A 14,450-nucleotide genomic window follows, 5' to 3' on the forward strand; every position below is an offset into this window, starting at 1 on the left:
TACGTCACATTAACAAACGTCATAGCTGATGTCACTGTTAATTGAGATATAATTTCATTTATTATATAATAATAGGCGACACTCACGCCATCTGTGTCGGGGTTAGTGTCTGTCTATCGACACGTTCTAAACACGTTGTCACATCGAGTAACGTTGCATCTGGTGGTATTTATTTACGGTATGGTTTGAGCGATGGATGCATCTATCTCTTTCTAACATGAATGACGGCAGTTGCGCGTTACACGACGTAACGTTCGACTCCTGACACGTAACGTGTTTATTTGTGGTAGTCATTCATCATTTCTGTAGTATTCGTGACGTAATCGAATCTCATATATTCAAGATAAGTCAAGAAGTCACATGAATAAGCTATCTCTTTCACTGGCGCGAATTTACTCGTATGTGGATAGAGGACAGCATTACCGTTTACTAATGTGACGTTAAACGCTCGCTTATTATTAATTATCTTAATATTACATAACAGTTATGATATTTTTATTGTTAATGGCCTAGAGTTTTATATTTAAAAAAAGGTTTTAATCAATTCGAGTACAAATACTTATATATTTTTTCCAAGTACTGGTTGATTCTGGTTTATTTTTAACTGTCATTGGTTGATGGCAGTCGATGACGCAATCAGCGACCAATCGGCGTTCAGATTAAAACCGGCAAAGAGCACTCATTGGTCATCATGTTAACTCGATATTATGAACAAAATAGTCACTAGCACTAACGTATCGCAAGAATTAGCTTAAAATATATATATAAAAGTAAAAAAAGTTGAGATTTTTTGGTATATCGTTATAAAATGAGTTATAGTAATACTTTTTTTAATATCACAATGCACTATTATCAGTAAAAAAAAAAAAACAAAAGAAGTCATTTTTGTAGATTGGTATTTACGTATTATCTATACTTATAAAACCGTTTGTCCTAACTGACTATAAGCACACAGACAGAACTACTCAGTCTAGAACGCTGAATTTTAATATATATGTTATTCAATGACCGTTACTTTTGTGATACATAAAATACATTGACAGATTAAAAAAAAAGAACCCCTTTCAAATAGCAAAGAGTTTAAGGTTTAATATAAAATATTATATTTTAATATAAGCCAATTATTGTAATGACGTTTGTTATCGTAAATTAAGTGCAAAAAATTATATAAGTGCGTTGTTAGAATATGATATAAATATCACATATACTAAATAAGGTAGATACTAAAATTATTACTATACTAGAATACACATTGTATATGCATCGAAACGATTAAATATCTAAAATTATAAAATGATTAGTCTTTCATGGTGGCTGATAATGTACTTTTTAATTAATAAAAAAAAAAACTTTTAATTATTTTTTTATGATGGCAAGTTTTTATAGAGTTCTCGTATGAAAGTGTAATATAAATGCGATTTCAAATTTTTTTTTTAGAAATTTAATTATCATGATTCAGTAAAATTCCTAGTTAGGCTATATTAAAGATTTACAAGATTGTGTTATTTGATTTTAATCGCGTTTTAATTGAAATTTGAGTCCTTAACTATAATTAACCATTTTGTTTTCCTAAATTTAGGCATTTTTAGACATTAAATTTAAATTATAATTATATTAAGTTTTCCATAAAGGTCAAAAAGTATTGCTAGCTTAGCGTTACACTTTTCAATTAAGTATTTACAAATTTAATTTAAAATAACTTGACAAGAAATTTAATAAATATTATAAATTAAAGTTAATTTTTAAAATTGATCATATCCGTAATATTATAAGGTGTGTATCTTATAAGGTGCATTTCCACTGAAATATTTAAAAATTTCTGTGTTTACAACTGTATGCAATTTTTCAAAATGTTATAAACAACACAAAATTCTATAAAAAAATCCCAAAAAAAGGCCATATTTTTCGTTTCTGTGGACGCAGCCTTATGTATCGTCAGCGTTAATAAACTTAAACATCTTGCTCGATTTTATCCTGCGAATGTAGGGATGCGTTCTCTGACGTCATTTCCTGGATGATTGTGTTCATTTCCTCACAAATATCAGTGAACTGGGGACGATCGGTGGGCGATTTGTTCCACGAGCGTTTCTGTTAGGATTAAATAGGTATTAAGCATCACAATAGACCTTTTTCATGTATAATGGCGTATGTTCCAACTCGATAGCGATAGATGGCGCTCATTCAAAATGTCACATTTCTGGATCGCGCTGTCTATATGTTTGCTGTTATGTATATATTTCATTCTACTGGTGGTAGGGCTTTGTGCAAGCTCGTCTGGGTAGGTACCACCCACTCATCAGATATTCTACCGCAAAACAGCAATACTTGATATTGTTGTGTTCCGGTTTGAAGGGTGAGTGAGTTACTGTAATTACAGGTTGGTGGCGCATTGGCTATATAAGCGATGGTTGACATTTCTTACAATGCCAATGTCTAAGGGCGTTTGTTGACCACTTACCATCAGGTGGCCCATATGTTCGTCCGCCTTCCTATTCTATAAAAAAAAATTACTATTTGACCCCCGATATTACTTCGACGTAAAACAACAGTGAGTTTTTCTAGTTTAATATCTGAACTAGGGTTGGCTGTGATAAGATATGACAAGTTTATTAATATGGCTATAACACTTACAAGTAACGTAGCGAGTCGCTCGGGCATCGCTTCCGGTATATTCCATTCGAGCGTGTCACTCTTCAACCTCTCGAGCACTGAGTTATCGTTCAGTTTCGCAAACGGCATTTCTGCTTTAGTGTAAATCTGAAAATTAGATAAAAAAAAAAACTTTTAATCGGTCCAAGACGGCAATGGTCGAAATCTTAATAACCTTTGGAATCTTAAAAAAATTGCATTTTAAAGTTCTTATGGGATCTTAATAAGTATAAAAGCGGATACAAGTAGTAAAGTCAAATAGTTTTATATAGAGATATATAAATACATCAGCTCAATGTGTACAAAATTGTCAATGGTTCTTAGGTGTTCAATAAAAATATAGCATATATGTATTTATGAAAATCAAGACTAAAAATAATTGGAGGCATCACTCACTTCCCAGACAGTAGCTGCGAACATGTACACATCCGACTTAGTGGAGTACTCGCCTTCCATGACGGCTTCGAACGGTAGCCAGCGGAGCGGTAACACCTGTTTTGAATACAGGAATTATTAAGTTTGTAAAAAAAACCATTTTTGACAGAAAGAAAAATATACGAATGATTTATTTAGGTCACCTGATCGTGTAACTTGAAGTACTCGTGCGAGTTGGGTCCGCGAGTGAGCGCCGGGAACGACAGCTTCAGCTGCAACTTGGACGTTATCACGCAGTTGCGCGCCGCTATGTCTCTGCGCACAAAGTGGGTGTGAGCGAACATTGTATAACTAATATTCATTTCACTGGAATAACTTTTTGTTATTTAGTTTGAATTCGAAATAACGTAGTGTAGCCTTAATATTGATTGTTTAGTACTTTTTTTTTTTTTTATAGAATAGGAAGGCGGACGAGCATATGGGCCACCTGATGGTAAGTGGTCACCAACGCTCTTAGACATTAGCATTGTAAGAAATGTCAACCATCGCTTACATATCCAATGCGCCACCAACCTTGGGAACTAAGATTTTATGTCCCTTGTGCCTGTAATTACACTGGCTCACTCACCCTTCAAACCGGAACACAACAATATCAAGTATTGCTGTTTTGCGGTAGAATATCTGATGAGTGGGTGGTACCTACCCAGACGAGCTTGCACAAAGCCCTACCACCAGTGGACGTACGTACGTCGTACTTATATGTGATAACTTTGTAGGCGAATCGAATGTCGCTCGAACGCGAGGCGGTGCGCGGTACCTGTGCGTGAGGCGCGAGGCGGTGCGCGGTACCTGTGCGTGAGGCGCGAGGCGGTGCGCGGTACCTGTGCGTGAGGCGCGAGGCGGTGCGCGGTACCTGTGCGTGGGGCGCGAGGCGGTGCGCGGTACCTGTGCGTGAGGCGCGAGGCGGTGCGCGGTACCTGTGCGTGAGGCGCGAGGCGGTGCGCGGTACCTGTGCGTGAGGCGCGAGGCGGTGCGCGGTACCTGTGCGTGAGGCGCGGGGCGGTGCGCGGTACCTGTGCGTGAGGCGCGAGGCGGTGCGCGGTACCTGTGCGTGAGGCGCGAGGCGGTGCGCGGTACCTGTGCGTGAGGCGCGAGGCGGTGCGCGGTACCTGTGCGTGAGGCGCTTGTGCGCGAGGCGCGTGGCGGCGGCGGCGAGGTGCCTCGCGAGCGCGAGGCGGTGCGCGGGCGCGAGCGGCGGCACGGCGCTCTCGCGCGGCGGCAGGCCGTGCGCGGGGCCCACCCGCGCGATGTACTCCTCGTTCTCCTCGGGCGTGCGGGTCGCGATCAGAAAACTCTTTAAATCACCCTGAAAAAAAAACCGAATTAATTCGAATACCGGAGATCCATAGCTAATTTTTTTTAGCTTCTAAGGTAAGACGCTGGTACGTGAATGATATTTCCCCTCACTCACCCAGTCCGTGTGCTCTAGCAGCATGTAGTGCGGGTCAGCCTCGTTGCAGAGGCCGATGAGACGTGCGAGATGCTCGTGGCGGATGCGACTGAATAGTTCCAGCTGTCGTCGGAATTCAGCTAGCTGTACCTATATAAAATAATATGATTTTTTAACGAACTAAAGTAAAAATAGATCTAGGCGTAACAGGATCCTTTTTTTTTTTTTTAAAAGGAAGAAGGTGCGCATAGCGCCTTTTTCTTCTCCCCGGTCTTTTCCGGCGGATCGGGTCTGCAGCGGCATCTTCTTCGCGCGCCCGCTCCGCAGCCTCCATCTGTGAGATCACACTATCGCAGAAGGAGATCATCTCCGACCAGCACTTCCGAGTATCGCGTCGATGATGCTCGGCAAGTAGAGATCTCCTCCAACAACCGCCGCCAGGGAATGCCTTTGGGGCCCCCTCGCGGCACACTCCGTCAGGGTGTGATGCGCCGTGTCGAATGGCGCACCATACTCGTGGCAGGAGGGTGACACCTCCCGCCGCGCTATCTCTGCAGATACTTACCGAAACAGCCATGTCCGGTAAGCACCTGCATCAGCCTGAACGAGAGCGTGCCTCGTTTCCTTTTGACCCAGCGACTCAAGTGGGGACGTACCGCCTCCACTGTCGCCAGGCCCGCCGTGGGGGATCCCAGGTCCTCCTCCCATCGGGTGATCAGGGCCTGCTGGGCTAGAGCCCTGATCCGCCCGACCTCCGCCGACCCTGGACGGTCGCTGCGTTCCCTCGCCTAGGCTCGGAAGCGGTATACCTCCGCGAGCACCTCCACCTGGAGTTCCCAGGGCGGGTCGCCCGCGAGGAGAGTCGCCGCTGTCCAGGACACCGTATAATATCCCCTGATCGCCCTCACCGCTATGACCGTCTGCGGCTTCCGCAGGAGGGCCCGGTTTTGTGCGGTGAGTGCGTCCACCCATATCGGGGCACCGTACAGTGCTATCGACCTCAATACACTGGCATAGAGTCGCCGGCATAGCGATCCCGGTCCTTCCACGTTGGGTAGGAGGCGGCCTAAGGCGGCGGCGGCATTGACAAGCTTCGGGCCGAGTTGCACGAAATGCTGCTCGAATCTTCATCGTCCGTCCAGGATCAGGCTCAGGTTTTTCATCTGGGCCTGCACCTTGATCACCGTCCCGTGGACGGTGATACTCGCCCCGCGTGGACCGTGGAAGAGGAGAGCCTCCGTTTTGGAGATGGAGACACCTCAGACCTAACATTTCCACTCGGTCCACGGTGAGAGTCGTCCCGACCTCGGCCAGGCGGGCCGCCTCCCGAAAGTCCGGCCCCGTCGCGGTGATGGGGGTGTCGTCTGCGTAACACAACACCCCCATACCGGGAAGGATGGGGGCTCTCAAGAGCCAATCGAAGCCGAAAACGTTCCACAGAATTGGGCCGAGAACCGACCCCTGTGGAACGCCGCAGCCTATCCGAAGCCGGACCAACTTGCCGTCGCCCCCCGCCCAGACGACGACGAGTGCCTCCCTGATCTTCTCGAACGGGAGACTGTTAAAGGCATTTGCCACGTCTAGCGACACCGCCAGGACCACTTTCCCCTGGGCCACCGATTCCATGGTCTGAGTCTTCAGGATGTTCAAGGCATCGACAGTCGAACGGCCCGCCCTGAACCCGAACTGAGCCTCTGAGAGACCCGGACCGACCTCGTCGAGGTGTTGAACGAGACGGGCTGCGAGAATCTTCTCAAACAACTTGCCCGTCTCGTTCAGCAGCACTATCGGCCTGTATGCCGAGGAGGAGCCCGGTGGTCGACCCTCCTTCGGCAGCAGCACCAATTTCCCCTGCTTCCAAGGCTTCGGGAACTGCCCGCTTCTCAGACAATCGTCGAACAGCTCCCGAAGCCTTGCACCCAGGTATTCCAAGGCGTCGCACAGAACACGCCCTGGAACACCGTCCGGACCCGGCGCCGTGTTTTGGCCCTCAAGCGGCCGAGGGCCATCTCCCTTTTTCGCTCCGTGATCAGTGGTGGAGCCACTGCGTCCTCTATCACGGAGCGAGGGGCCATAGGCGGATAGACAAACTCGCCTGGGTGGGGAAACAGTTCCCCGACCAGGAGCAGGAGGAGCCCCGGCGGCAGCGTCTTCGTCACGGGGGCGACTTGGGTGTGGAATTTCCCGCGAACCCCGCGGTACGGTCGCCCCCATGGATCCCGATTGAGGCCCGCCAGCAACTCCTCCCTCGCCGTCTCTTTGGCCCGACTTATCGCCAGCTGTAGATCTTTTTTCAGCTGGCGGTAAGCGGCCAAAAGCTGTCCCTCTAGGTCCGTGTCGAGGCCGTTGCGCTTGCGACAGCGGACATAGGCCCTCCGCGCTCGGCTGCACGTCAACCGAAACTCGGCTATTTCCGGTGACCACCAGTACACATGCCGATGCGGAACTCTGCGCCGAGTCCTCAGCATGGCCGCATCGCATATCTCTTTGAGGGCACTGCGCATGCAGCCCGCCAGCTCTACCACGCTGGCACCCTCCTCCCGTCCCGCGGAACCCCACCGCTGCACGATGGCGGCTTCCTTGACCGGTTCACGGTCTAACTGGCCAAGGGACCACCTCGGCAGCGTGGTCGACATCCTCTGGGGTTCCGCCGGCCTGCGAGAGGTGGAGATCTCAAATCGGATATAGCGATGATCTGACAGAGTCTCCACCTCCTCCTCTACTCTCCAATTCGACACTCTGCGTGCTACCACAGGGGTGGCGAACGAGACGTCCACCACGGATCCCCCGTTGTGGCGTACGCAAGTGTGATCTTGCCCCTTGTTGAGAAGGGACAGGCCGGAGAGTAGCGCCCACAATTGGACGGCCCTCCCTCGCGGATTCGTGGCGAGGTTGCCCTAGGCACGCGACCTTGCATTTAAGTCGCCGAGAACCAGGGTAGGTTTCGGTGACTGCCTGGCTACCGCAGCTCTGACAGCCGAGACAAGTCTCGAACTCATCGAGGCTGCGGTTGGGGGAGAAGTACGTTCCGACGACCGCGTACTCGCCCCATGCCGCCACAACGTAGCCCGAGCCCCTCTCGATAAGTGAGAAGGGAGGACCCGTTCCGCTTCTCGAGAGGACCGCCAGGCGTAACAGGTTCCTGCGAGCAAGGCAACCCGCAACCATTCCTGTTACAAGACATTATGGACGGCGGTGATCAAGTACCGTAAGCATTTGCTATTTTGCTCAACAATTCAACAACAATCAGAAACCAAAATATAATTAGAAAAAATCTCACCTCGTCCTTTGTCGTAAGCACTTTGATAAGAACTGGTTTCAGTTGCGGTTCGCCATCCTCATCCTTGTTCCGCAACTTCTTAACTTGACTCATATCTATTTTACCTAGCATCACGTCACCGAATTCGCCTCGACCTAGGATAAAATATCAGATTTAGAAGATTACATAATAAAGGGACTTTTTAATCTCTGATAGGCATTTTGTTTTAATAGAAGGAGAATTTAAGTAAGGCTGTAAATTTCTCTCCTTTTGAGGGGAAGGATTGGATTTCCTTCAAAAACCTCCAATTAAATATATCTTGAATCTGTGTTTAGGAATTTCTTCTATTGGCAATTTCACATCTTATAATAAAATAAGCGAGTACGTTTCTTAAATGACGCCTGTTAAATTCTTCTAAAACAAATTTTGGGATAGATTAAATAATACTTACCCAAGGTTATCTGTTCAGTTAGCAACGTCCTCGGTACTGTGAGCTGGTCGTATTGCCCTGACTTCTTTGATACTCGCGATATTCCCGAAACTTCTGAATTATCTGCACCTAGAAGCGAATATACAACAATAAATTGTTGTTGTGTTCGCGTTTGAAAGGTGAGTGAGCCAGTTAATTACAGGCACAAGAAACATAACATCTTAGTTCCCAAGGTTGGTGGCGCATTTATGATTCAAGGAATGGATTATTGTAATGTTATGTAAATATCATACCACTGTCCCTATCATGCGGCAGCAGCCTGCCGTTCTGCGTCGGCGCACCGTTTACGGTCACCTTCTGTTTGTCTTCTTCTCCCTCTTCAACTAATTTTTCCCTTCCTTCTGCCATTTCTAGTTCCATCTTCTCTCCTAGACGTGGAGTTAGTAAATTGTGATCATTGTGTATAATTGTGTATGTTACAACCCGATAACGATAGTTGGCTTTTATTCAATTATTCACATTTCTGAATCACGCTGTCTAGTTCAGATATCAGATTCGGAATATATCACTCTTACATTACTGTATATTACCCATCGATATCAGATTAATTTATTGGACTTGAATCTATATGATTATTGGCCGGTTAAAGCCGATGACGTTATAGCCTAATTAGTGGGGTTTAAGTATTCAGTCAGACTAGTTAATCTGACTTCTCACACAATTTCCTAACCTGGCAGTTAATTTAGAGACTTGCGGGATGAATTTTGGTCAAAAATTATAAATCGTTATAATATAGATATAGTAAAGTAAGTAAGTAACAGCCTGTTAATGTCCCACTGCTGGGCTAAGGCCTCCTCTCCCTTTTGAGGAGAATATAAACACATGTGGCAAACTTTCAATGAAATTAGACACATGCAGGTTTCCTCACGATGTTTTCTTTCACCGTCAAGCACGAGACGAATTATGAACACAAATTGTGTTTATATAGATATAAGACTAAACTAATATAATTATATACAATAACTATTATATACCATTATATATTTATAGTTCAATTAAAAATTTCGTGTAAGTTACCTCTCTGACGCCGCTGCAACCGTCTTCGCCTACAGTACAGCATGAGGGCTAGCACCAGTATCATGTATGCGCCTGCGACGGATATGGACACGAGAACCGCCTTCCCCGCGACACCCGTGGACTCTGGTGGGGGCAGCTCGCCTTCTATATAATTGTTTAATTAATGGTTAACGATACTTATCTTTGTTTCGCTCAAATAGTCTAGTAATACTGCCCAGACTCAACTGCGTAAGATATATTATAGTGAATTAGTGTGTGCGTAAACACAGGTACACTCTATATTCCTTAGTCATAATTTTATAGAAATGCAATACGGGAATGGAACTTTCCGAAGCAGTAGTTATGATTGTGTATAAAAAAAAATCTCACCGGGGTGTACTATCAGCTCTAGCTCGTTCCTCGCTAGTCCGGCTGCGCTGCCGGCAGTGCAACCGTATCTATCAGAGTCCTCTTCCATGGCATTACGGATGAGTAACGTGCCATTGTTTAGGAGAACCAGTCTGGAAAAGATTTAGTATTAAAGAAAGAAATACAAGACGCAATGCCCTTCATTTGCACACCAGTTCGTAGTTTTGCCCATGCGAGTGAGCGAGACAAAGTATAAGCAATTAGTAAGGTCAAGTAACCGTTTAATTCGTTTCTTTACGAAAAAGCTTTCGGGTTTCTACTTTTATTTACAATATTGTTTACCCAATATGTAAATGGATATAATATTTATATGAACGTGTATCAACGTCAAATATTAAGTTACTAACCTCGAGTTAGATGCGTTCACGCCGCCTTCGATATCAACGCCATCCTCTGAAAATAAATAATAAATGGTTTCAGTGGATCCCACATGGCGGAAACCCCTCGAGATTGAAGATAATTGTCTGGGATATCTTAGTTACTATTATTGTTAAAAGTATACTCACGTTGTTGATGCAATATGGTAAGATTCCGGTCCCAGTGGGTGGTGGGTGGCGGGTCCCCGGTGGCGAGACAATTGAGGGAGACTGTCTGTTTGACTGTCACGTGCATCTGTTGTCCCGCTATCGGTTCTATAACCCTTGGCGCCACTAGGAAAATATATATAGAATAGCTTTATAATACGAACATTATTCTGAAACTAAGATAGTAGATCTTCACTCTAGATCAACTTTGTGAGAAGTTTTTTGAGCATCCTGTAGGAAGTATCCCTTTGCAGGATAAGCACCACTCCATGTTGTATATAATTATATATGAAAACTAATTAAAATATGCTTCGTTTATGTCGTGTAGGACGTAGGAATGAAGAAGATAAAGCCTAAAGTTCGTTGAGAATCTATGACGATGAATTTTTTAATCGAAACAGGTTGAAGATGAGTGCCGTGTTGAAAACTATGATGGCTTTTAGACAGATCATCTTGAGCTTTCAAGTGATATCAAGTGATCGGCTGGGAAACGTTTTTAAGTTGAATGGGATGAAAATTGTTTATTTACCGTTTAAATAATTTATATATCCGTTAAAAAGCGACCATTTTACAGCAGTATTTTTTTTTAAATTTCATTTCGTGAGGCTCACAAATGGGCCATTTTATGGTAAGGCATGGGCATTCGCGTTGTAAGAAATATTACCTATGCCTTACACTGTCAATGCTCAACCAACATTGGGAATCAAAATGTCATGTCCCTTGTGCCTGTAGTTACACTGTCTAACTCGCCCTTCAAAACGAGCAATAATAATTATTGCTGTTTGAAGTATATATAATTACAATTATTATTCCCCTTTAAGACAGAACAATCGTTAATCGTTATGACACTGCAAACAGTTTCAAAATAAATTAAAAGGTTAAGAAACTTAAAAAAAATCTCAATTGAATTTAAAAACTGAATTTCATATCGATTCCTTAAAGTCGAAACTTTTAATATATTTCACAAAAGTAAAAAAACAACACTGGGCAAAGATCAACAAAAATAAAGCCATAAAAATTATCCTTCGCATAACGTATAAGAGTTATGTTATCCACTAGGGCTACTCAATTACTTACAGTGTACATAATAAATAAACTAACCCACTACATCCAAAGTGATCCGAGCAGTGATATTCTGGTCTCCGTCTGAAGCTCGACAAGTGTAGTTACCGGAGTGACTTCTCTTGGCCTCTGAGACCATTAGAGTTCCATTTGCTGACGTCACACCTTCAGGAAGAGGGTCTGCGTCGTTCTAGAAAAGAACAACATTGTTTCCATAAATGACTTAAAATTAAATCATATTTATTAATTTTTAGTTTCTTATTTTTTCTCATTCACTATTTATTACATTGTTTATCTTTCTCTATTTTAATTTTATTTAATATTATTGCCTTCCAATTCGAATTTCGGCACAATCTTTATTCACGGAGACTAACTAACTACACAGTAAATATATGTAACCTACCAATACAATCGGAGACGGAGGATCAATGGTATCCACCCGCATGGGAGTGATAATACTTATATCATTCTATTGCCTCACTCTCATATTCTGATGGGACGGCAAATCCGATACGACCGAAAAGAGTTCAGGCGCCCAATGGCTTTGTATGTTTTCAGAGGCACATGAGTGTACTACTGAGCTGCTCTACAGAGAAATTTCGACAAAAAAATCCGACTTGGGGTTTGAACCCAGGACCTTGGACCAACAAGGCCATCAAATAACACTTAACAATATTTGAGTACTTACGAGATACCACATTACGGTCGGTGCGGCGCCTCCAGCTACTTTACAATGTATCTTGCCAGAGCTGTTCAGTTCCAGCTTCTTGCTGTACGGTTCTGGTTCGAAGCGGAGAACACCATCTGTCGAAAACGAGTCCAATACAGGTCGACAGATATGAGTAGCATTAGTGTGTTGAGTAATTTTACACACAATAACTCTTTTTTGAATAATTATTACAACCTGAAAATCACTTGATAATACTTGTATACGTTACGAGTTCGTTGTATTTTCACCTCTGAGTACTAGATGGCGCTGTGTAACAACTTTATATACTAATATTACTACATCGCGATGGCAAGATTCTCTACTTGCTTAATATAATATCGAGAAGTTTTTGAATAAAGTGTGGATAATAATGGGAGGTTCCAACTAGTTGAATCTACATTAGTGTAATATAAATATTATATATTAAATATGTAAAATTAATTAAAATATAGTGCATCTAGTGATCTATTTAATTAATAACGTAAATTTATTTAAGTCCTTAGAAGCTTTATATCATTATCATTATTATTATAATAATCTTATTGTTTTGTTTTGCCTATATTATATCAAGCCACTAGACCAACGAGGCAGTTTAGTATACTTTGTATACTTTAATTATTTGCTAAATTACTCATTCTTGCTGGGTTCACTCCATGTTTCAATGTAAAAGTGGAGACTTTGTTGGCTTACGTGAGACTTATTTTGTTATCAAATGTTTATGTATTATATTATGCTGTATATTTCCCAAAAATAAATAAATAAGTACTAGATAGTAATCACATTAATTTCTAATAAGATATATTTCACTGTTACTATTTTTTTTATTTTATTACTATTACTACTCTATTACCCCCCCACCCCTCCTAGTGAGTGACGTCATTTATACTTGTCTAATATTTAACTAATCATCTTTGTACATCAGAAACCAAATCGTCTTTGAATTACGAGCAACGAGCAGTTGATGTCATTACTACAAGTTTCTATGTCACTTGGTGGTTTTTTATTGGGACTCTTTGGAATCTGTTTATAAAACAAATTATTTGTATTAGAAGATAATTTAGTTACCGATCGCGGCTCTGTGTCGTCTGCTTGGCTTATGAGCTCTGATTCGATGGCTGCCATGTTGTAAATCTGAAATCAAAATAAAACAACATGAAATCTTTTACATAGTTAAAAATATAGTGACCATGAAAAATAACTTCTTATTTTCTTTCTACATTTATATTAATGATACGTAGCTGACGAATTCGACTTTAAAAACAAATAATAATAATAGCAATGCCCGTTTTTATTATTCTTAATCAATCAATTCAATTATCAATCGTAAAGCGATCAAGCTTGTCAATTCAATTAATGGTAAAGCTTGTGTTATGTGAGGACAACAATAGCCCAAAGTTATCAGGGTCGAACCTGCGATCTACATCACTAGGCGGCCCTCTAAACAATTACGATATTGACGCTTCCTTTTTTTAAATTAAAGTGTAAGTGTTCAATACATATATGTAAATTAATTCAAATTAATATATTAAAGGAACATACTTTTAGTAGAATTTTAATATTAAATACTAGACTTAAAATTCTTAACCAATATTGTCTTATCCGACTTACATAAAGATACACCACAAACAGCCTAATTTAAACTTTCTATACAATATTTATTTATCTAGAGGTGTAATTTTGTTTTTGCGTAAAAATGCATGTTTTTGAATCTAGCTTTGCTAGGCATCTAGCTTTTAATTAGTGGTTTTTTTATTCTGTTTTAGTCGGTTGGTGTGTAGAGCCAGCCTCGTCAATGCAAGTGACATCATATTATGGCAAATTCCATTGACTAACTTTAAGTTACCGGCTTGTATAAACTACAAACCGCAGACGCAGCCAGCAGTAGTTGGTAAAGCAAAAAAAAGTTTAAACAAGGGTCGCTGGTTCGGTTACCGTAAGTACAAAACGTGTATGTAAACATAAACGGAGTTAACGCTATGCCGGCTACATCAAACGAAGTATTCTCGACTTGCCCTGTGTAGGGTGGCCATGTGAAACGAATTTACTGAATACGATGTAAAGACACTGTATTTGTGTATATGTAACTGTCTCATTGGTCTAGTGGCTAGGTATGATGCCGCAAATACCGAGGTCCTGGGTTCAAACCAGGTTGGACCGATATAAAGTTATTTAGTCGAAGATTTTAGCAGCAGCTCGGAGTTTGGAAATGTGATGTGTGTCACACTCCCGTGCCTCGAAGAAAATGAAAAGCCATTGGTCCTGCCACTGCCTGCCACACATTGAGTCCACCTGAACTCTTTTCGTTCGTGCCGGATTGTCGTTCCATTAGATAGTGAGCGTGATGGAATAGAAAGAGAATCTGTGTTTGCGCCCATAATTTTGCACTATACAGTACTGCTGGGCTAAGGCGTCCTCTCCCTTTTGAGGAGAAGGTTGTGGAGCTTATTCCACCACGCTGCTCCAATGCGGGTTGGTAGAATACACATGTGGCAGAATTTCAATGAAAT

At 42.6% G+C, this 14,450-nt stretch overlaps 1 protein-coding gene across 1 annotated transcript in view; it reads right to left on the minus strand.

Annotated features, from left to right (window-relative positions):
- Positions 1-1,796: 1,796 nt before the first annotated feature.
- Positions 1,797-14,450, minus strand: part of LOC126778470 (tyrosine-protein kinase-like otk) — a 57,035-nt gene continuing 44,381 nt past the window's right edge. The window contains exons 3-18 of the mRNA XM_050502051.1: positions 13,009-13,074; positions 11,923-12,038; positions 11,274-11,424; positions 10,155-10,298; positions 9,996-10,041; positions 9,610-9,740; positions 9,241-9,384; positions 8,457-8,591; positions 8,185-8,292; positions 7,755-7,888; positions 4,496-4,624; positions 4,194-4,390; positions 3,228-3,339; positions 3,046-3,141; positions 2,632-2,757; positions 1,797-2,088 (exon numbers count right to left, since the gene is read on the minus strand). Coding sequence (XP_050358008.1) covers positions 1,951-2,088; positions 2,632-2,757; positions 3,046-3,141; positions 3,228-3,339; positions 4,194-4,390; positions 4,496-4,624; positions 7,755-7,888; positions 8,185-8,292; positions 8,457-8,591; positions 9,241-9,384; positions 9,610-9,740; positions 9,996-10,041; positions 10,155-10,298; positions 11,274-11,424; positions 11,923-12,038; positions 13,009-13,074 — 1,973 coding nt within the window. The 3' untranslated portion in view covers positions 1,797-1,950. The remainder of the gene's footprint in view (positions 2,089-2,631; positions 2,758-3,045; positions 3,142-3,227; positions 3,340-4,193; positions 4,391-4,495; positions 4,625-7,754; positions 7,889-8,184; positions 8,293-8,456; positions 8,592-9,240; positions 9,385-9,609; positions 9,741-9,995; positions 10,042-10,154; positions 10,299-11,273; positions 11,425-11,922; positions 12,039-13,008; positions 13,075-14,450) is intronic.

Source organism: Nymphalis io, chromosome 26, assembly GCF_905147045.1.
Source record: "Nymphalis io chromosome 26, ilAglIoxx1.1, whole genome shotgun sequence".
Classification (NCBI taxonomy): Eukaryota; Metazoa; Arthropoda; class Insecta; order Lepidoptera; family Nymphalidae; genus Nymphalis; species Nymphalis io.